The sequence below is a fragment of the Leptonychotes weddellii genome, chromosome 7, assembly GCF_054177405.1.
Source record: "Leptonychotes weddellii isolate Sample4059 chromosome 7, ASM5417740v2, whole genome shotgun sequence".
Lineage (NCBI taxonomy): Eukaryota > Metazoa > Chordata > Mammalia > Carnivora > Phocidae > Leptonychotes > Leptonychotes weddellii.
In genome coordinates, this window is record NC_138375.1 from 37,817,691 (window position 1) to 37,838,915 (window position 21,225).

A 21,225-nucleotide genomic window follows, 5' to 3' on the forward strand; every position below is an offset into this window, starting at 1 on the left:
TTGAAAAGAGCACACTCACGTTGCACTATATTTTGTATGCTAAAAGTATTCACTTCCACTCTGTTGTAAACCCCCCCCGTTTGATATTTCTTCATCTGTTAATACACAAAGAATCTCCAAAGTTGGAAGTATCCCAAGCACTGCCCACCTTTTAATCGTCTCTCTCTGTCCTTGTCTTCGACGATCTTCTTTTTGGAGATCTTTATTATTATTTCACTCTTCTCTCACACCATGATTGACGGTGCACGGGTAGAGCGCCCTGTCCACTATCTGCTCTAGAAGGTGCTCAGGCAAGACCTGTCGAACGGAGGCCATAAACCCGAAGTCAGAAAATGAGTGGCAGCTGCAGGGAGAAGTTTTGATTCCACCTGGGGGCGGGGCGGGGTGGGGGGGGGGGAACATGTTCTAACAGTCTGGGCAGTCTGCAGATGGAATGAGCTGGAAGGTGCGACACTAAGCCCCCCATCGCCAGCCGAGTGCAAGCAAAGCGGAAGACCGCGCGGGCCGGGCCGGGGTGGGCCGCGCGGGCGCGGGAGCGAGGGCGCGTGAACCGGGCAGTGGCCCCCGGGCCGCAGCGGGAGGGGCGCGGGGGCGGGGGCGTGCGCGAGGCAGGGCGCGGCGCGGGCGTGTGCGGGAGCCGGGACACCGGCCGGCCGGCCGCCCAGGGGGCCAGGCGTGCTCCGGCTCTATTCCGGGAGCGGCGTGGAGGGGCGGGCGCGCGCGGGCGGGGGCGCCGGGCGGGCATCCTGTCTGGGGGAGGGAACGCGCGCGGAGGGCGCTCCCGCGGGGCCGGGCCGGAGAGCGCAGCACCGGCCGCCGCCAGCCCCGCCGGAGCCGCTGCGCCCTGCTCCGCGCGCCCGGGGACCGCCGGCGCCATGGACCCAGGCCGGGGTAAGAGGAGCCGCGGCGCCCGCGCTGGCGGCCGCGCGGGGCGGGGAGGGAGACCGGCGATCCAGGCGCTCGAGAGGAAGAGGAGGGTGGGGGGCTGAGGAGGGGTCGGAGCGGGCGCGCGGTCGGGGGTGGGAGGCCCGGGGCAGGGTGGACAGGTGCCTCCCGCGGCTGGGGCAGCCCGGGTGTAGATCAGTCCCTCGCGTCCCGGAGCCGAGTGGCCTCCTGTGTGTAAGACCAGTTTCATACACTCAGAGTCAACTTCATGAAAGAATGCCCCCCAGGATTCCTGAGGACAGCGAGCTCCTCCCACCCCATTCCCCTCTGGAAGGGGAAGACAGGGTTGGCAGGTACACTCCCAAACACCGGGACGTGTGAGGCCCGTAGCGTGCGCCCCGCGAGACGCCGCGGGAGCCCCGAGTTTGCAGCTGCCTAGGGCAGTGAGAGAAGGAGGGACAGGCGTGCGTGCCAGTGTGCGCGTGGGTGTCTGAGCCCGCCTCTGCCTCCGACAAGCTGTGTGACCTTCGCCCAGTCCCTCGCCCTCTCTGGACTAGTGACAAAGTTGGATTGATGGTCTCTGTGAGGCCCCTTCTTGCTCCCACGCTTTTTCAGGAGTTGAGTGTGTTTGGTAAAAGCTTCAGAGATTAGGGAGGGCATGTGTAAATTGACGTGAGAAAAGATAGCAGCCCTTGAGGGGGGCCCTGCTTAAGAAGAGGCCTAGACACTTCAAAGGCATGTGTCTGCAAAGAAGTGGCCTGCTTGGACATGCGGGCAGTGTCCAAGGCTGGGAATCAGAACACCGGGGTCCCATCCACCCACCTCTACAGGCGGGAGAGATCACAGTTGTGAATGCGCTTGGCAAACTGGCCAGTGGTGTGCCAGCATGAGAAGCATTATTATTCTTGTTGTTATTATTAATGGAAAATTCCTCTGCCTCCCTAAGAAGCTCACACCTTTTCTCCATCTGCCTGGTAGCTGTGCTGAGGCCCCCAAGGTGGGGGGTGGGGGCAGGAAGAGTGACCAGGGGTGTGGAAGCAGTCAGGAGGGCACCAGGGTCAGGGATGAGTGCATGAACAGGTTTCAGGATAAGCTGGCTGGCACTCCCAATACGGGACAGCCAGGCTTAAGGACCCCAGCTTCCAGGTCAAGATGCTCGGGACAACTTCTCCACCCACCTGGTCCCAGCACAAAATACCACACACACCTTCCCCTTTCAGGCTTGGAAGGGCAGGCAGGAAATAGACGGGGCTTCCGTTTGGCTCTTTGGAGACTGAGGCTGTGATTTGTAAAGCAGTTCTCACCTGTTAACTGACTGCTGGACAAGTTTACAAAGAGCACACACACTCGCCAGGGAGGAAAAACAGAGAGAAGAGGCACCTCTAATGTCCCTCAGTCCTCAGTTCCCACCTCCCATGTGGTACATCTAAAGCAAAGAGCACCCGCCCCTGAGATAAAGTTGTTAAATATCACCCTGTCTGGTCCCCAGTACAAAAATCCATATCTAGCCTACTCAGAATTGTGGGAGGACTGTGCCCTCCTTAGACAGACCAAGGATGACAATAATTCAGTTAGCTTAAAATGCTTAATAACTGACGCCTCACTTAAGAAGGCTGTCTCTAGATCACTCCTCCTAGGAAGCCGGACTTCCTGGGACTCTGCTAGTACTCACAACATTCTAGAGCTCTCTCCCATCCTGCAGGCTTTCCCAGCCTACTTTCCTTCCCCTTCACAGCTCTTGTCTCAATGTGCTGTTACTCGAAGGGTTAGTTATCGCACTATATGTTTTGTGTTTACCTTCCCTGCCCAAATGGGAGCTTCTGGAAGGTAGGGAGTGGATCTGTGCAGTCACTCTGCTGGCACAGTACCTGGCACACAGGAGGAGCTCCCTAAGAGTGGTTCAATTTGTTAACTGGGTAATATGAAACACACTTGGTAGTGTATCCCAAGTTGATTAACTGTAGTGTTGAATTTTAAAAGAGAATATGCATCACAGCGGTTCTTTGTGACTTGCAAGGGCCTTCTCAAAATGTGAGTAAAGTAGTCATGTGGCCAGGGCACACAAGACCAGACTATCTGTCTAGATCCTAAGTTGTCTACTCTGATAAATCACTGCAGACATCTTAGGAATTAAAGCAAAGCACATATGAATTAGAGTGTGAAACCCGTATGCATTTTCAAAATAAAACATGAGGCTTCAAAATGCATTCCAGCAGAACTTTTTTGTTGTGCTCCTGTCCCCAGGTGGATGTGTGCACTCACTTCTGTTGTCAGGGAAGGTTTAAGAAGCAGAGGTCTCATTTCAACCCCATGCCTACCACGTGGGGAGTGGGATTGTCATGCCCCAGATACTGGGGAGGAAACTACACTTCAGTGTTAATAACAATAGCAGCTGAAATCATCACAGGAGAGCAGGCTTGGCAGGTGTATTAGTCTGGGAGGGCTGCAATAACAAAATACCACAGACCAGGTGGCTTAAACAACAAATTTATTTTCTCAGTGTTTGGGAGGCTAGAAGTCCAAGATCAAGGTGCTGTCCAGGTTGGTTCCTGGCGTGGCCTTTCTTACAGGCTTGTAGACATCCACCTTCTTGCCGTGTCCTCACCTGACCTCTTTCTTCTCTGTGCACATGTGAAGAAAGAGAGAGCTCTCTGGTGTCTCTTCCTGTTCTTATAAGGACATGGGTCCTATCAGATTAGGGCCCACCCCTTATGACCTCATTTCACCTTCATTACCTCCCTAAAGGCCCTGTCTCCAAATACAGTCCCATTGGAAGGTTAGGGCTTCAACATATGAATTTCAGGGGGTTGCACTCCTGTCCAGAGCAGCAGGGTTGGGTCACTGACATGAACTTGCCCAGTCATTTGCTGTGTAAGGGACAGAGCTAGGTTTGAACCAAAGTCCGGATCTTAAGCTGACTACTGCTGCTTCCGCTGTGGCCGGTGACCTGCGCACGCCCTGGAGCAAGGCCTGGACGCCAGGCTGTCCCGCTCCAGCTCCAGGTGCCTCCTCCACACCTCAGCTGTGCTGCTCAGATCTTCAGCAGCGATGGCAGCGCAAAAGCTCAGCACCAAAGTCAACCGACTTGAGAATGAAAACAAACCTGGGAATTAGGATTTCTCTCCTAACACGGTATGTGTCTTCCCATGAGGAAAGCAAGATTTATATGATGTCAGAACAGACAGAGAAACCACTTATAATGAAATCCCTTCCAGGGCACCTGGGTGGCTCAGTCGTTAAGCGTCTGCCTTCGGCTCAGGTCATGATCCCAGGGTCCTGGGATTGAGCTCCGCATCGGGCTCCCTGCTTGGTGGGCAGCCTGCTTCTCCCTCTCCCGCTCCCCTCTCCTTGTTTTCCTGCTCTCACTGTCTCTCTCTTTGTCAAATAAATAAATAAAATCTTTAAAAAAAATAATGAAATCCCTTCCAGTAGGATTTCCTGATTCATGAATATCGTACAAAAAGAATCATAGACTGATGGCCACAGACACCACCTTCTACAGGACAAATTAACTAACTCTCTGTCTTCATATGAGGATAAAAAATATGGATACTGATAATACCTATTTCTTGGTTGTTGTAAATATTAAGTGCATGGAAGATACTTCAAACAATGCCTAGCATGTGGGACCCACTCAATCAATACGATTGTAATTACAGTCTTTTTTCATCAGACTCCACATAATAAAATTGCTTTATAAAGCTTCACTTGGTCCTTCCACAAGCTGGTCTGACTCAGATGACAGATTTTTTAGTCCCTACTCTGTTTTAAGGACTGAGCTAGACAGCTTTGTGTACAACTCAAGGACAGGGTCTGTGTCAAAACTTCTCTGTAACCTGGAGCTCCTTTGTGGAACTTATCCGTTGAAAATCCATCTCTGACCTTCAATAATTGGACCACCGTCCAACTAACATCTCTGAGTGACTGATAAAATATTAATACATATGCCAATGTGTCCATTTTCTCTTATTTATCCTATTTATTAGTGCCTACTGACTGGCTGTGTCTTCATAATTTTGCCTCTGCAAACTTTCCAGTCTTCTCAAGCCATCCTCTCTTTGAAGCCTTTGGTCTAAACTTTTTCTGATTTTGTCATGTGCCTTCTTAATATCCGAGGTGATGTCTGATCTGCCTGCCTCATGTGAAGTCACTGATTTCCCCCGAGGTTCCTTTCCTTTCCACTTGACTGCTAGTTCTTCTTCAGTGAGTTGAATTCAACCCAAGATGGGAATTTCTTTCGCAGTCTGTACTCTTTGGGAGATCATATTGTCTGCTGGGCAACTTAAGAAATAATCTGAAACTGTGCTTTTAATTAAATGAGATTTTTATTGTTCAAGAGATGGTAGAAGAACCCATTCTAACTGTTGTGCGTCTGTTGGACCAGCTTTGAGACCCATGTCAGGAAAGCCACATTTCCTTACCCAGCTGGGCCAAGCAACCTGTAGCTGCTTCTAGAGTGAGCTCTCTACAGTGACTCACCACCCAACTTCCACCACCAAGGCCATGAATTCCCATTCGGGCATACCTCTTGCCTGGCATCCAAGTTCATTCTCTACTCCTATCCACTACTGGCCTTCTGAAAGGAACACTCAACCATATTCATCTTTTCCATCCACATATGTCTTATGCCATCATCTTTGTCAATCTGGAGACTCGGGAAAGCAGAAAAGGATCAGAGAACGGATAAGTGTGGGCTTGAGGTGTTTTGTTTTTTTAAGTAGGTTCCGTGCCCAACATAGGGCTTGAACTCATGACCTTGGGATCAAGAATTGCATGCTCTACCGACTGAACCAACCAGATGCCCCAAGGGTTTGAGTTTGGGCTGGAACTTTCCAGCTGTATGATCTTGTATGAATTGGATAAATCAATTTCTCTGAACTTCAGTCTCATTTCATTTGCAGTGTCATGGGGAAAGGTAACACATGGATGCTGGCTCTTAGGAAACATTCAGGAGTGATAGCTATTATATTTATCAAATAGAACTGCTTGGATTTCAGCAACTCTCTGTAATGGGTGTATGTGGTCATATGGGACCATGAGATTTGAACTTCCTCTCTTCCCTGTAGAGAGAAGTGTACTACTGTCACTGGGCACTGCTTCCAAATCCTTATCCCACTCAGCCTCCATGGTGTTTGCCTTCCCCATTGTAGTCAAGGTTTTTTCTGCCTCTCCCTCAAATATCAGTTTCAAACCCCCCTTCTCACATGGGTGAGCACCCTGCCAAGTAAGTTCCTCCCTCCCTAACCTCTGCCAGAAGCCTATCATTACTCAATTCTGATCTTTGCTTGGGAAAAACAAGCCTGTGTTTGGATACCATCAGCTTCTCATACTTTTCTTTCCCTTCTAAAAAAAACATGCAACTGAACAAAAAAGTAAAGTCCCCGCTCGCGGGCATGCGCATGTGCACGTGTGTGCACGCACATACTCTCTACCCCTAAGCATTTTCCTCCTTCCTCTCCTGGCCAAACTTCTCAAGTACACAGTCAGCACATCAACCTCCAGCTCCGTCCCCCCAAACCCCTTGCGCTGCCTGCGTTCTCCCTTCCAATCACACCTTCTGCAGAAAGCCCACTCTTCTGAGTCACAAATGGTTCCATGCTGTCTCATCTTTCACCTCCTCTGAGTCCCATCTCCTGGACTTCTCTTTTGCGCTGTTGACCCGCTATTGACTCCTCTAATATATTCTGCTGCTTAGTGGAGATGAGGAAAGCATGGATTTTGGAATCAAATAACTCTCCGTTAAATAACCACTGCTCCATCCCTCCCAGAAGTCTTTCCTGCCTCTCCTCCTGTCCCCCAATTCCACTGTTATCAGTGCTCACAGCCTCTGGGCTTCTCCCGCCATCAGGCAAGTTACCCAACTAAGCCTTGTCCCCTCAGTCTGCAAAGCAGGAAGAATGACACCCGGAACTGGACTGTGGTAATATTTGCCCAGCACCCAGAGCCAGGCCCGTGGCAGGTGCTCACGAATGGTTATTCTCCATCTTCCCCTCTGGCTCACTCACTTTTTCTTCTTTAAGGACTCTTGCCCCTCTTTCCCCACCCTCTCAGCCCTCTCTCTATACTCACTCCTGTGGAGAGCCATGCCCACATGAGGGTGACGCTCAGTGTCCATCTTCAGCCATGAGTTGGGTCCGTTCCTACATTATTTACCTCCTGCCTGTGGTGTATTTTCATCTGGAGGTCAACTCAACCTCCGAGTGACCCAATTTTGAACTCCTCTTATTCACCACCAAATCAGATCCCCCTTCCTGTTTCTCTTTTTCTGTTAACAACACAACCACGTGAGGAGCAATTGGAGGAAATGGGGCTGTTTGTGAACAAGACCGAATTTGAAAGGGGGACACGGTATCAGTCCTGTAGAAGAGATAATAGAACGACTGTCCAGAGGCTGTACAAGAGATCAAACAGAGGCTGATTTGGGCTTGATCTAGGAGAAGCACACAAATGAAAAGAATTATCCACTACAAGGATTGGAGTTGCCCAAGGACATTAGGAAGCAGAGGCTGAATGGCCACAGATCAGGGAACCACAGAATGCCTCCTATGGGGACCACAGTAACATATAGGCTAAGAACAACTGTCACGTAATATTCAAGTGGCTTCTGTAGGCATGGCCCTTTTGCGAACCGTATAGAGCGGGACTTCTACCTGAAGTATCCATCTTTTATTTAAATGTACACTTTGTCATAACTTTTATGGGTCTTATAAATTACACTTAAGGATGGAATTTGGGAAGAGGACCTGATGCCATTAAAGACGGTCATTTAAACTATAGATCTGGGGGCGCCTGGGTGGCTCAGTGGTTAAGTGTCTGCTTTCTCTCAGGTCATGATATTGAGCCCCACATCGGGCTCCCTGCTCAGCAGGAAGCCTGCTTCTCCTTCTCCCACTCCCCCTGCTTGTGTTCCCTCTCTCACTAGGTCTCTCTCTGTCAAATAAATAAATAAAATCTTTTAAAAATTTTTTAAAAAAATAAACTATAGATCTGATCATGCTTAAACCCGTCAGTGGATTCTCAGTGTTCTTAAGATATAAACTATAATCCCCGTGGCGGCCCTCAAGGCCCTGCCCTGTCTGTCAGCAGCGTACTTTGGGCCCCTGTCCATCTCTTGCTGTGCGGTCTCCACACACTTGTCTTTGTACCTCCACCTGCTTAATCCTGCTCATCCTTTGCAGTCCGCTCAAACCTTTCTTCCTCAAGGCCATCTTTCCCAATCTCCCAAGCTCCGGCTCCCTTCTGCAGGGGCCCCTGCACCCTGCACTTCTTCCTCCTTGGCTGCTATTTTCATAATTATAATCAGTCGTGGGATTGAATTGGCTGTGAACGTGAGCTCTGTGGGGGCAGGGCCCTTCTTGCCTTGTCCACAGCTCTTTCCCTAGCACCTAGTCGTGCTTGGCAAGAAAGACGTCTGTTGAGATGAGTAAATGAACGAAAAAATACAAAATTCATAGAGTAGAAGCTGGATATGGCCACTTTCAACTCCAGGATTCTCCATTTCAATGAGTCTCACTTTAGGGATACAGAAACGTAGACTTCATCATTAGTCGTTGCTTCCTTTGCTTTCATCCTTCATCCAATAAGACCTTAAATCCTGTTGACTATGATTGAAAAATGTCTCTTGGATGGCTTCTTCTTCTCCACCCTATGGGAGCTTCCTGTTTCTGCTCTCACCTTCTCCACCTGCCCTGAGGACCACTCTCGATTTGTCTGTTTGACTCCAGCTGGGCTCAGGATCGTCTCCTGTGGAGCCTACTGAAAATATGCCCCCAGAGATCTGATCAGTGGGTCTGGAGTGGGGTTTGGGTATGTGTGCCTTTTGCACAGCTCCCAGCTGAGTCTAATGTGCTCACTGTTGTAAGCAGTGACCTGCTTTTATCATGCCCCTTGACCCTGCCCAAACACATGCCAGGATTCCCTGTTGCTGTCTCCAGCACTGACTTTTATACTTTTCAGTCGAGTGGGACTCTAGGGTCTGGATCTTTTACCCAAAGTAGTCTTCTGAAATGTCTCATTTTATCTTTAAAAAAGCCAAGCCATTTTTTTCTGTTGTAGTCTATAATATATCTGAACACATTCTCCCCCTGCCCCGTCCAGCCCAACAAGAAAAATCTTTGCCCAGTGGACCTCTAGAGATGCCAGTGTTCATCTTGGGGCTTCTCCTTCCCTACCCCGTCCTGCCCTCTGCTGTGAGCTCCCAGGGTGTGTGAACTCTAGCCTGAGAAGACCGATCTCCCAGAAATGTCCCAGCACACAGTGCTAGAGTGGACATGGGTCTGGCCATGGAAGCAGGATCCCACAGCCTAGCCCTGGCTCAGCCACTCGCTCTGCAACATGAGAACATACATTTTTATAACACATCTAACTTTTAGAAACATTTCCACATTTACTGGTTGTGTCCGTTGGAGCATAATGTTGGGATGGTGAGCACTGTGAAGGCTTCATTCAGAGCCCGTGCAGCCTCTGGTAATTATACCCACTCTCACTCCACAGTCATACACTCGGGGGTTGCTATGGGCAAGAAGGAACCTGCATCATAGGGATATTCAGACAGAGAATTGACCACTAAAATCCTTTCTCTCTGAACCCTTCCAGCCTGAGTTTCTCTTCTGTGGTTTCTCTCAACTCTGGCAAAAGCCCTGTGAAGTGGACAGCTGAGACATCTCCCCATTGGACAGATGCAAAAACTTGAGTCTCAGAGAGATGTCTCTGCTGTTCCCTCTCCCGGAAAGAGACCAGCTCAGCATCACCCTGCTGTGTAAACATCCCTGCCACATCCCCCTTCTACCTCCTTTCTGACTTGGGGTGACCACCACCCTCCTCAGTCTTGGCCTTTAGAAGATTTTATTGCACTAACTGAAATACCCCTTCTATGTATCTGTGAGTCCCATGGTCTGAGACAGTCTTGTCTTCTCATGCCCAGTGTCTCACACATAGCAGATGTTCAATAAGAAGAGCCCACTGAGTGCTCGCCGGGAGTCAGGGAGTCTACATCTGTACACGGGGTCCTCTAATGCTCTCACGACCATGAGCTGGGTGCATTTTGGCCTTCCTGTACGTAAAATATGCCATTTGTTTCATTGGGGAAAAATTCCATCCAAAACTGCTGCCTACAGCTATGAGTTAATAGTGTCTGTCTGTACCATGTGTAGCTAGGGCATGTATGTGAATTATAAAAATATGACTATCATTTTGTATTAAAAGTTTATGACAGGGGCAGCTGGGTGGCTCATTCGGTTAAGCGTCTGCCTTCGGCTCAGATCATGATCTCAGGGTCTTGGGATCGAGCCCCGCGTTGGGCTCCCTGCTGAACAGGGAGCCTGCTTCTCTCTCTCTTCTTCTGCTGCTCCCCCTGCTTGTGACTCTCTCTGTCAAATAAATAAATAAAATCTTAAAAAAAAAAAAAGTTTATGGCAAAATCTAGTTCTGCAGTAGGCCATTAAGTATGTTCCCTGTGAAGGAATGTGGCTCATGTCAGTGTGTGAATGCCTAGCCAATTTTAGATATATTTGTGATACTTATCTTTTTTGAGCACTGCCATCTCACCTCCCAAGGGAATTCACTAAGAATGTTTATTGTGACTTTGCCCTCTGTTGGATTTTAAAGTTAGTTCCTGTAATTTACTTTCACTAGATAACTAAGAGTTTGTTGTACATATTTTTAAAGTATCCCCATTTTACAGATGAAGAAACTGAGGCTTAGAAAGGTCCATCTATTTACGCAGCCCTGCCCACCTCCAAACCTCAGTTTTTCACTGAATGCTGGAGGGTCATCCCCAAGTCAGTTATACGAAGGACTTGCTTGATAAGCTACAAGGATGTACTAGGTCCAGATTTCAAGGTGGGGACAGAGAGGGTGTGGGGAAGCAGGGGAGGGAAAGGGGACACCCTCCATCAGTGAGTGATATGGCCAGGCAGCTGGCATGAAGTTTTCTCTCTTACCGTTTCCACTCCTCCTGCCGTAGCCCTCACAGTTCTGGTGTTTCGGATTCAAGAAGCGCTCATCCTCCCAGAACTAAGAAAGAGGACCCAGGCAGGGCTTGTCCTCCATCTAAAATTCCATCTGGGGAATCCCAGCGTCTCCCCAAGTGAGGGCGGAGGCATAGAGCCGGCTGGGCATGATTCTTCTCCCGGGGAACAGCTGTCAGGCCTTGGCAGGGGCAGAATGTGGCACCACATTGCAGTCATTCCAGCTCCGGGGGATTTAGCGACAGCATGTCCTGCAGGAGGCAAGCTCAGGGGCTTTTTATAGCCCTCTAAGAACCTCGGGGAAAACTGATCTCTTGGGAGAGAGAAGTGGGGCACGTGTCTTTTCCAGGCACCGTTCCCTCAAGCGTGTAGTCCCAGCTGCCCGCAGTTCAAATCAGGCTTTGCGTCACGGCTAAGTGGGCAGTGTGGAGCCGTGGAAGCATATCTGCTGTGTGGGGGACAGGGAGCCCAACCAAACCCAGTTCCTAGAACCCCCTCCGTAGCCTTCAGTTCCTTCACCTGTCTGGTCGAAGTATTATAAGGCAGGGATCTGCACACCTCGGCCTGCGGACTCTGCGGCCACCACCAGCTTTTGTAAATAAAGTTTTTTTGGAACACAGACACACCCATTCCTTATGTATTGTCTGTGGCTTTCTCACTGCCAGAGCAGAGTTGAGTAGTTGTAACAGAGGCCATAGGTGGTCGGCAAAGTCTAAAATACGTACTATTTGGTCCTTTATAGAAAAAGTGTGCCAGCCCTTGGATTAGACTATGGAGAGTTTGGGACTATCTACCTAGAGCACTGTGGGAAGAAAGATTGTGAGAGTGTCCAGACTAAGAAAGGTAGCTCTATCCTTTAGACCATACAAGAGTATGTATTCACGAGTAGTATTGGAAGGACCCCAGAATGCCATTTACTCATGTTTTTCAAACTACTTTTAGTCCCAGAACCCTTTTGCAAACAAAATCTTAAGCAATAGAGCTGCTCAGAGTGAAGTGGGAATGAGAACACGCTACAGTCCATTCCATCCCTCCTATGCCCAAGGCAGCCCCTAAGGAAGCTACACAGTTCCCATAACCCCATTAGAAGAGCATTTGAAAACCACCTAGCTAATCCTATGACTCTTGTTTTACAACTGGGGAAACTGAGGTTCAAGGGGCAGCGTCTTGTCTAGGGCCATACGATGGACTCCCAGTTGGCTTTCCATGGAGCTACTGACATGGTCGTGAGGTATCTGCAGAGCTTAGACATAATCTCTGCTGGGGAGAAGACGTCCATTGGCTTCGGGGGCCTCAGAACTGCCATAAGTACATGGGTGACTATGACATGCCCACGCTGACCCCGCAGCCCCCAGGGTTGGCCGAGATACCTGCCGATACCCGCCATGCTTCACAGTAGTTAAGCAAGGCTTGGGAGCTGTTCTTTTTTTCCTGAGAACAACAGAGACAAAAAAATAAAATGAAAATTGAATTGGACCATATTTAAAAAAAAATTTAATTGATACCGAGACACATTTTCAAAAAAATAGAACATGTCTCACAACTGATCTATCAATTAGATCATTTTTCTGTTTTTCCCCCCAAAAGCTGTTATTAGGCAGATAAGACATCTTTAAATCAATGCCATCTTAGAATGGAGAAATTATGATAATTTATGCTGCAGCTTTCTTTTGAAGATGGAATCAGATTTATTCATTTGTAGAATAAATATTTATTCTTCCTGCCCATTCTTGTTGAAGGGTTTGCTGAGAGCAGATGCAGCTGATATGAAACCATGGGCGATTTTTTTTTAGCTCCACTTGAACCCAGAAGAAAACTGATCTAGGAGCGTGCTGGGCAGCCAAAGAGACCGATCGTGTTTCCTCACAGCCAGCCGGCAACCAGGTGCAGCTCTGAGGGGTGACGGGGGGGAAGCTCAGCGTCCCTGCACCCGAGTCTCCTAGCGAGGCACCCATGCCTGTGACATGAGGTCATATCTGCTCTGTGTCCCTCAGAGAATACATTAAAAGGACCAGAGGGTTCAAGGGACATTTTCTAGCCAGGAACCTCAGAAATACCGGGGAGGCAGCATCTAGGTAGAGAAAACGCCAGAGTGAAAAGAAGAAAGTCCCAGAAGTGTGCTCAGTGTGCAATGGGGTGGGCGTGCCTACAGCCCAGAGAAGCAGGTAGAGGTCGTCCTTCGATAGAGTAAGGCTTTCTCCTCCAGGTCCCCAGCGGGGCGTGTCCCAGTCCCTGAGAAGCTGGTTGCTGGGATTTGTAACTAATAATAGAGGCAGCATGATGCGGGAGCTCCGTGCGCTGGTCAGGTTGCCCCAGGTTTGAATCCTAGCTCTACTCATCCACTTAATCCCCCAAGTCTCGGTTTCTTCAACTAAAAACAGAGATCACAATCTCCTGTCTCCCTACAGGGATCACTGGATTCATGCAAGGAAAGCACTCAGCACATAGGAAGCATTCAGTTAAAAAAAAACAAAAACCCTAATACTTAAAATACAGGTTTGTAAATGATCGCCTCTCTTAGTGAATTAGAATGGAATCCAAGTTCCCTTTGTGCTGCTTTCCCTCTGGCTTCTGGCTTCTGGGCTGCCCATCGTGGGAAGGGATGGAATGACAGAAGAATTGGTGATAAGCCACACGGAGCGCATATAAAGGTCTTTCGTCATCCATGTCACAGAGAAAACTGGTGTCGGGGCCCTGGGGAGCTATCGACTGGCCAGGTGTGAACAGGAGGGGGTTCTCGTAAGTGTTGCCATTGGGGGAAATTGTTAGAGAGAGCAGTGAGCTCGTGTGACAGTGGGAAGGGAGAGACTGGAAGGAGGTGACCAGTTAGGAGGTGCACGCGAGCAGCAGACTGGATAACATTAACTCACCTCCGTGTTTCGGTTAAGAACAGAGAAACAAAACTTCAGAGTCTATCCATTTTCAGATAGAGTTAATTGTTGGTTTAATGTGGAAGCAGAGGAGACGTTTATCTGGAGCTCTCCGCAATTCAAGACCCCCATCCCCAGGACCTTCTGCCATCACTTTCTTGGAGCCTCGCCCCAGCCCCCGGGGCAGGAATCAGCCCGAGGGTCTCACAGAGCCTGCCCCAGGATGGCTGGGCTCCCTGTGGACTGGAGTCCTGGACACCTGGCCGGCACCCAATCCAGAGTTGGCAATGGGAGATTTCTGCAGGCAGGGGAGAGAAAGAAGGGAGGGAGGGAGGGAGAAGGGGCTTCCCACCTGGGCCGTAGTCAAGGAGGGCATTGTGGGCCTGACCTTTAGCCCCCCACCCAGAATGACTAGGCTGACCTCCCTTTCTCACCAGAATCTCTGAGGGGAGTACTCTCATAATCTTTGTGTCACAAGATGACAAAACTAAGGTGACGTCACCTACATGGGGTCTCTAGGCTAGGGAAGGCAAATCCCAGGTTTGACTCTGGGTGTTTCTCACCCCACTTGCCCAGTGTCTCACTTCCCCACTATACTGACTCTCTCCCCACCTCCCTGCCAAAGGGCTGTCCCACTGGGGCTCAGCCCCTCTTGGAAGAGATATCTGCCTCTCTTCTTAGTTCGGATTTCTGTAAGTTAGTGTGGTCTTGAGCTACCACCCACTGATCCAGGCCTACCCTCCAGTGCCCCCAGTACCCCAGGGGACAAAGTTGCTCCCCCCTTCCTCCCCCCCACCCCCGCTATGAGCTCTTCTTCTCTTGGAGACAGTTGTCCTAGGTAGGATTTACAGACTTCTGCCTAGTCTGTGGTCCTTCTCTGAGTTCTAGGTTGTCAGTTAATCTGTCCCCAGTGCACCTGCTGTGTACCCATTACTGTGCTGGGCACTGGGCAACAGGGGCAGACACTAAATCAGGCACCATCTCTACCCTCATGGTTCACAGTTTAATGAAGAAGGATATTGAACAAGTGATCTGCTCTGGAGGGTGTAACAGGATGACCTCACCTGTCCAGGAAAGCAGGACAGCCCTCCTGGAGGAAGTGGCATCTCAACAAACCCTCAAAGGATGAGTGGGCACTATCTGGGGAGTATGAGAGATTTTAAATAACAATGAGTCAACTTGGTTTGCATCAGGAATTGTTCTAAGACTGTACAATACTCCACTGGGTCCACACAACAACCTGTAAGGGGTGGGTATTACCATTATCCCCATTTTGCAGATGAGGATACACAGAGAAGTTAGGTAACTTGCCCAAGGTCACACAGTCAGTATTTGGCAGCAGAGAACAAGCCATGCAGAGGAAATACCATGAACAAAGAGCACTCGGTGTGTGTGGGGGGGAGGGGGGCATCTCAGATAGTGAAAATAGGTAAGAAATAGTAAAAAGCAACTTTAAAAAAAAAAAAACATTGAACATAACAAAGATAAATACAGAGTATGTTCCTAATAGTGCAACCTGAGGCATCTACTGATGATTTTCTGGTTCTTTTATCACACTGAGGTTTCTGTGGGCTCACTGTCAACCTAATCCTTTGCCTTCTGAATGGGAATGCTGTTCTTCAGTCTCCTCTCTTGAATCCTACAGAGGTTCTGTTGCTCGTTTGGGGAGAAGGAGGAACAGGTAGCATATATACTAATAATCACAATTTACTGATTTATAAAACTTCAGTGCTCTCACTTTTCCCAGACTTTGTGAGATTTGAGTCTCACGAGAGGCCTGAGAGGTAGGCAGGACAGCCGTCCGTCACTCCACCTTAATGTTACAGAAATTGAGGCTCAGAGACACGGAGCAACTAGTCCAAGGTCACACAGCCAGTAAGTGTGGAGCTGGGGCTTGAGCCCTGAGCTTTTGGTTCTAGATCCTGTGTTTTTCCCTCTACACCAAAACACAGTGGAGAGTGGGAAGCCGGAACGTTTCAAACCTGGCACTTGGGACCTCCAGAAAGTTCGTTAGCCTCTCTAGGCCTCAGTTTCCTGTCAGTAGAACCGGGATAAGAAGAGCTCCTACAGGGCTCCTGCAAAGATTAAATGAAGTAATAGGCACAGAGTGGTGGCCACAGAGAATATTCCAGTAATAGAATAACATACAGCACTATGAATGAACACAATGCCAGACAACAATATGGGTAGATCTTAGCAGGATAATAGTAAAGAAAAAGTCACAAAGGATTACCTACAGCATTATATACCCTTTTAATAAAGTTAGAAACAACTACAGATTTTTAAAAAGTTTCTGTGGCTATGTGTAGTTGCAATAGCACTATATATAAGGGAAAGCAAGGATGTGACAAATACAGCATTCAGGATGGCCGTGAGGCTAGGTGTCGGAGGCAAGAAGCCTGGGATCGTAGTTAGAGGTAAGATATCGTCTGAACCCCGGCTTTTGCTTTGAATGGTAGATTTGTGGGTCCTTACTACATTAGCAAAAATAACTGATTCTATAAATAACTAAGTAAATAAAAGTGGAGCATGCTTGAACCAGTGAAGACAGTGTCTCATGAAGCAAGGGTCAGGATTACCTCAATTCTTATCCACCTGAAGTTCTATTTATTTATTTTTTAAAGATTTTATTTATTTTAGAGGGGCAGGGGAGCATGCGTGAATGGGGGAAGAGAGAGGGAGAGGATCTTCAAGCAGACTCCCTACCGAGCCTGAAGCCTAGAGCCTGATGGTGAGCTCGATTCAGGGCTTGATCCCACAACCCATGAGATCATGCCCCAAGCAGAAACCGAGGGTCGGATGCCTGACTGAGCCACCCAGGCACCCCCTGAAGTTCTATTTATAAAAAGAAATGAAAGTGTCAGGCACGGTGCCCAGCTTGTGGGAAGCAGTCAATAAATGCTCACTGTCATGCTTGGATATCTTTATTATTATCTGCATTTTCTGCCCACCCCAGCCAGATGTCCTTAGTGTCTGCCCTAGGCTAACTGGTGGGATGGGTCCTCAAACTCAAACTTCTCAGAAGCAGAAAGCCCCGTCCCATCTAGGCCTCAGGCCAGGTACCCCATCCTGTGAATGGACATCAGTGGGAAAAGTCCTGAGGGGCTCACTGCTGGTTCCAGCAAGCTTTGGGGGTAGAGCACCCCCACCCCCGTTAGAAGAAGAAGGCCAGAAGCTATTACAATGCAGCAATTGGAAGCTTAGGCTCTAGAGTTAGGTCTGGGTTTGGATCTGGGTTCTGCTGGTGTGTGCCTCTAGGCAAATGACCCAGCATCCCTGAGCCTCACTTGGTTCATGTGTGAAAACAGTATCTACTTCACAGGGTCATTATGAGAATTAAGCGAGGTCATCTAGACAAAATGCTTAGCACAACATCTGGAACATCACTTAAGAGCTTAAAAATACTACCTGCTTTTATCATTGGGTATCCCAGGCCACTCCCAGGATGGCTTCTGCCCCCCTCTGATGAAGGAGATGGTGCAGACTGCCTCGGACGGCAGCCGCTGCCATCTTGTGCGGGGCGGGGTGGGGCGGGGCAGGGGGGGTGAGCATGTGTGGGTCACAGTTTTCCACTTCCTCCTGAACCCTTTCCTTTGTGAGCTAAACAGGGAGGAATCTGCAGACAAAGGAACAATTCTGGGAGAGCCCAGACCCACAGCCAAAAGCTATTTCCTCGGAAGTCAGTGGCTTGCCCCACCCCCTCCTGTCTGGAAATGGCTTCCCTGGTGGCCCAGGGCTGGGGCACCAGGTGCCCAGAGCGAGAGCTGTGCTGGTGGATGGCGGGGCCTGGGCAGAGCTGCTGCTAGAAAGGCCATTTAAGATGTGGGGCTTCCCTGAGCCACCCTGGCCTGACTCCTACCAAGAGAGTCCCATAAAAGGCCCCCATGACCTGCTTCCCAACTGACCTGTGACCTCCCTGTCTTCCTGAAATAACAGATCAGAGAAGCGTGCTACCCTAACATCCTTAATAATGATCCACGGTTTACAAACCCTTCCCCTCCTCACATGAACCGACACATGGGCCTCCTGAGCCCCTCCTCACAGAAGCAGAAGGGGACGCTCGGAGGCGTTGAGCGCCTTAACCCAGATTCCACACTAGCGGATGGGAGCCACGGCCCCAAACCAGTCCTCTCAGACCAAACCCCGAGGCCTCCCCCTCCTCCTTCCCACCTCCCTCCCTTAGGAGTCTGTGCTTAGGGCCTGCAGAGTCAAACCTGCACTGCTCTCTTCAGCATAAAGGATGTTGAGTTTCCTGCACCAGCTGTAATGAACACACACCAAAGCCTTCCAAGGTGACCTCCCCCGGCCCTCCCTCACACACGGGCTATATTTAACTCCTGGAAAGCGGTCACACCAAGGCCCTGGCTTTGCAGCTGGGCTTCTCTGCTGCTCCTTTTTCATTCTTTTCCTGCCCACATGAGCCGTGGTCTTCCCCAAACACTCTGGGACAACAGGAAGTGTTTGTTTTAGTGACCAACAATGCTGGTCCCCCCAGCACGGTTCCCTCTGCCATTGTGCCCACTGTTTGGCCTTCACTTGGGCTCCAAGAGAAGCGCTTAAGAATTCGGGGGAAGTGAGATGTCCACGTGGCCCCCAGTAGGTAGATTTGCTGCAACTTGGAAGAGACTGTGAGCAAGGGAAGGAGAGGTGTCTGCACCCACAAAGTGAAGGGGCAGTTCTGCAGGCCTTCTATGCGGCATTAACCCAGAGCTGGGTAGCTAGGAGTAGTGCCATGAGGGACCACTGGGGCGGGCACCCCTGAAGAGCTCCTCCCTGTTCTTCCCGTTCTGCAATCTGCAGTTCCCACCCCTGTAAAATGGGGCTGGCCCACCTTGTCATAAGTATTAAATTGTGTAGGGGCACCTGGGTGGCTCAGTTGATTAAGCATCTGCCTTCAGCTCAGGTCATGATCCCAGGGTCCTGGGATCGAGCCCCCTACGTCGGGCTCCCTGCTCAGCAGAGAGCCTGCTTCTCCCTCTGCCTCTCCCTCTGCTGCTCCCCCTCCTTGTGCTCTCTCTCTCTGTCAAATAAATAAAATCTTTTAAAAAAAGAATTCAATTGTGTAAATAATACATGTAACTCTCTTAAAGCAGAGGGTGACACAGAAAGACAATGTAAGAGTAATATAAACAGCCAACATTTATTGAGACCCTACTATGTGCCAGGCACTGTTCTTCATGCATGAGGGCTCGTTCCCACTGATGAGGTACATAGGCTCATAGGTCACTAGTGACGTACATGAGGCACGGGGTGGTAATGTGAGTGTCCCAAAGGTGCACAGCTAGGCAATGGGGGGTCATGGAGGAGACAGGACTTGAACTCAAGTAGTTTGGGTGGCTTAATATATGTTAGTCTTATTATTTCCCAATTTCTATGTTAGGATTAAAACCCACCAACTACAAAATGTGCATCACTGAATTTGTTAGCAGCCATATTCACACGAGGGATACAAGCTCAACCAAATAGGGCTTGGGGACCTTAGCCAAGTCGGAAATTGGACTTCTGCTTCCTCTGTTCCCCCGGACTATTGTTACATTTTTTTTTTCTTTTTTTAAGCATCTTTTTACGATGCTGATCCACTATTATAGACATGGTTTTTAAATCACATTAACTAGCTGCTAGACTATCAACTCTTAAGTTTGTCTCAAGAATTCATTCATTCCACAAATAAGCATGTACGCTGTGTCAGGTACTAACAAAAGCTGGTGCTATTCCTGCCCTCGAGTTCAGGCTCAAGTGGGGGAAGTTGATCTTAATTGAAGAAATGCATCGTTAAATGTAACATTTCACCAGGGCACATACCACAGGGAGAGTGATGTGTAAAATAGGGGGACAGATGTGATGGAGAAGACAGGGGAAACTTCCCTGAGGCAGTCATGAGTGAGCAGAGAGCTGAAGAGGGCATCACTGGTTGGCAGGAGAAGGGAGTTCTGACAAGCAGAAGGAACAGCATATGCAAAGGCCCTGGGTTAAGAGGCTGAGGAAAGAAGCATGAAGGCAGCCTGGCAGGAAGTCTCTCTGGAAGGGTCTGCAGAGTTGGAGGGCCACAGGAAAGGGTTCCTCTTCCTTCCCTACCCGCCCCCCCACCCAAACATTGAGGTCATACCTGCTAAGTGGACTGCTTTCCTTTCCAGGATGCCTTGCCTCTCCACCCTCCCAATGGGATCATACCTCATTAATGTGCTAGCTTGTTAAAGCACAGGATACAGAAAGTCATCTCTCAAATCATGATCAGAAATTTTTAAAGTAACACATTGGCACTTTTTCCCGCTCAGGAGCCTTTATGGGCTGGAAATTGGGTTATTTTGCTGTTTGGAAAATGAGAAAGAAAATTTGAGTAAACAAACAAACAAAACATGTAAGCCCTTTGTAAGCACCACATACTGACAACTTTCCTATTTTCCATTCTTGAATCATGCTTGTTGCATATTCTCTGACTTTGAAAACAAAGAAGGATGAGTTATCTTTGTCCTAAAGAGGCTTGTCAAATAAGGAGATGGGGGAAAGAGAAACTGTATTTCCTCCCACTGCTTTGCATTTAATGACATTGTAATTTGCAAGCTATTTCCAAGCATTTTCGTAAATTCCAAAGTCTGGAAGTTGCCCAGGAATGAGATCACAAGTCAGGGCGCCCACTAGGCTGACCAGGTAGGTGCCAAAACAGGGGTTATTATTCCTGTGGTTTGCAGAAGGTTAATTATTCACTTCTCTTTTGTTATGGAAATTAGACTCTCTACCTTTGAGATCTCTAAATAAATCCAGCTAGAACCCATACCGGCTATGATAAAGAACTTTGGCTTGAAAGCTTCATTCATGCTGCATGGGGGTATGCAGTCCTGGGAGCAAGTAATAGTGCTTTTTGCCTGTGGCTTATTTTCTGCTCGGTGCCATCTCATTTTGATTTAAATTAAGTGGGGAGGGTGGAGGAGCAGAGAGAAAACTGATCTTCGTCTTCGTTGGGTATTCACCAGTAACAAGTAAGCAGTTAGTGGTCTAATCTTAAATATATTTTAAAATAGGTTTCTAATTTTATTTGGCAAACTTTTTGCATCCCAAAGAACAATTATCACCCATCTTGGGTTTCTGAGCCTGTCTGTCCCACTTAGGGAAAGATTGAAGTTTCATAAGCAGTGATTAAACCATTTCTTCCTGTGTTTTTTTTTTTTCCTCACTGGAATTCACTGTACCTCCCTAAGGCTCAGCTAAACCAAACAAGATCAATGAAATGTATTCGTGGTTCTAAATAAACTTTAGACATAAAAGATAATGCTGTCCCGATGCCCCAGTCTGTCCTCAGAAAGCAGACAGGACCTGGACCAGGAGTGAAGGTGGGAGGGGGCGGGTTAGGAATTGGTGAAGGAAATCCTTCCCGACTGGGGACAGCAGGGACAGGTTTCCCCTCCAACTGAAAGATGTCCCCTCATGTGGTATGGGGGGGTCCTTGGGATATGAGCCCCCTGAGGAAAGGGGCTACACCACCTTCTACTGCCATAGCTACCCTA

General features: G+C 48.9%; 1 protein-coding gene across 3 annotated transcripts in view; it reads left to right on the forward strand.

Moving 5' to 3' along the window:
- The first annotated feature begins 757 nt into the window (after positions 1–757).
- Positions 758–21,225, forward strand: part of AFAP1L1 (actin filament associated protein 1 like 1) — a 62,076-nt gene continuing 41,608 nt past the window's right edge. The window contains exon 1 of one of the 3 annotated variants that reach the window (XM_081826151.1): positions 758–891. In XM_081826151.1, the coding sequence (XP_081682277.1) occupies positions 876–891 (16 nt within the window). In that variant the 5' untranslated portion in view covers positions 758–875. Of the gene's footprint in view, positions 892–1,029; positions 4,018–10,798; positions 12,738–21,225 lie in introns of those variants that run through there. The other 2 variants (XM_081826152.1, XM_081826153.1) reach the window with 2 other exon arrangements.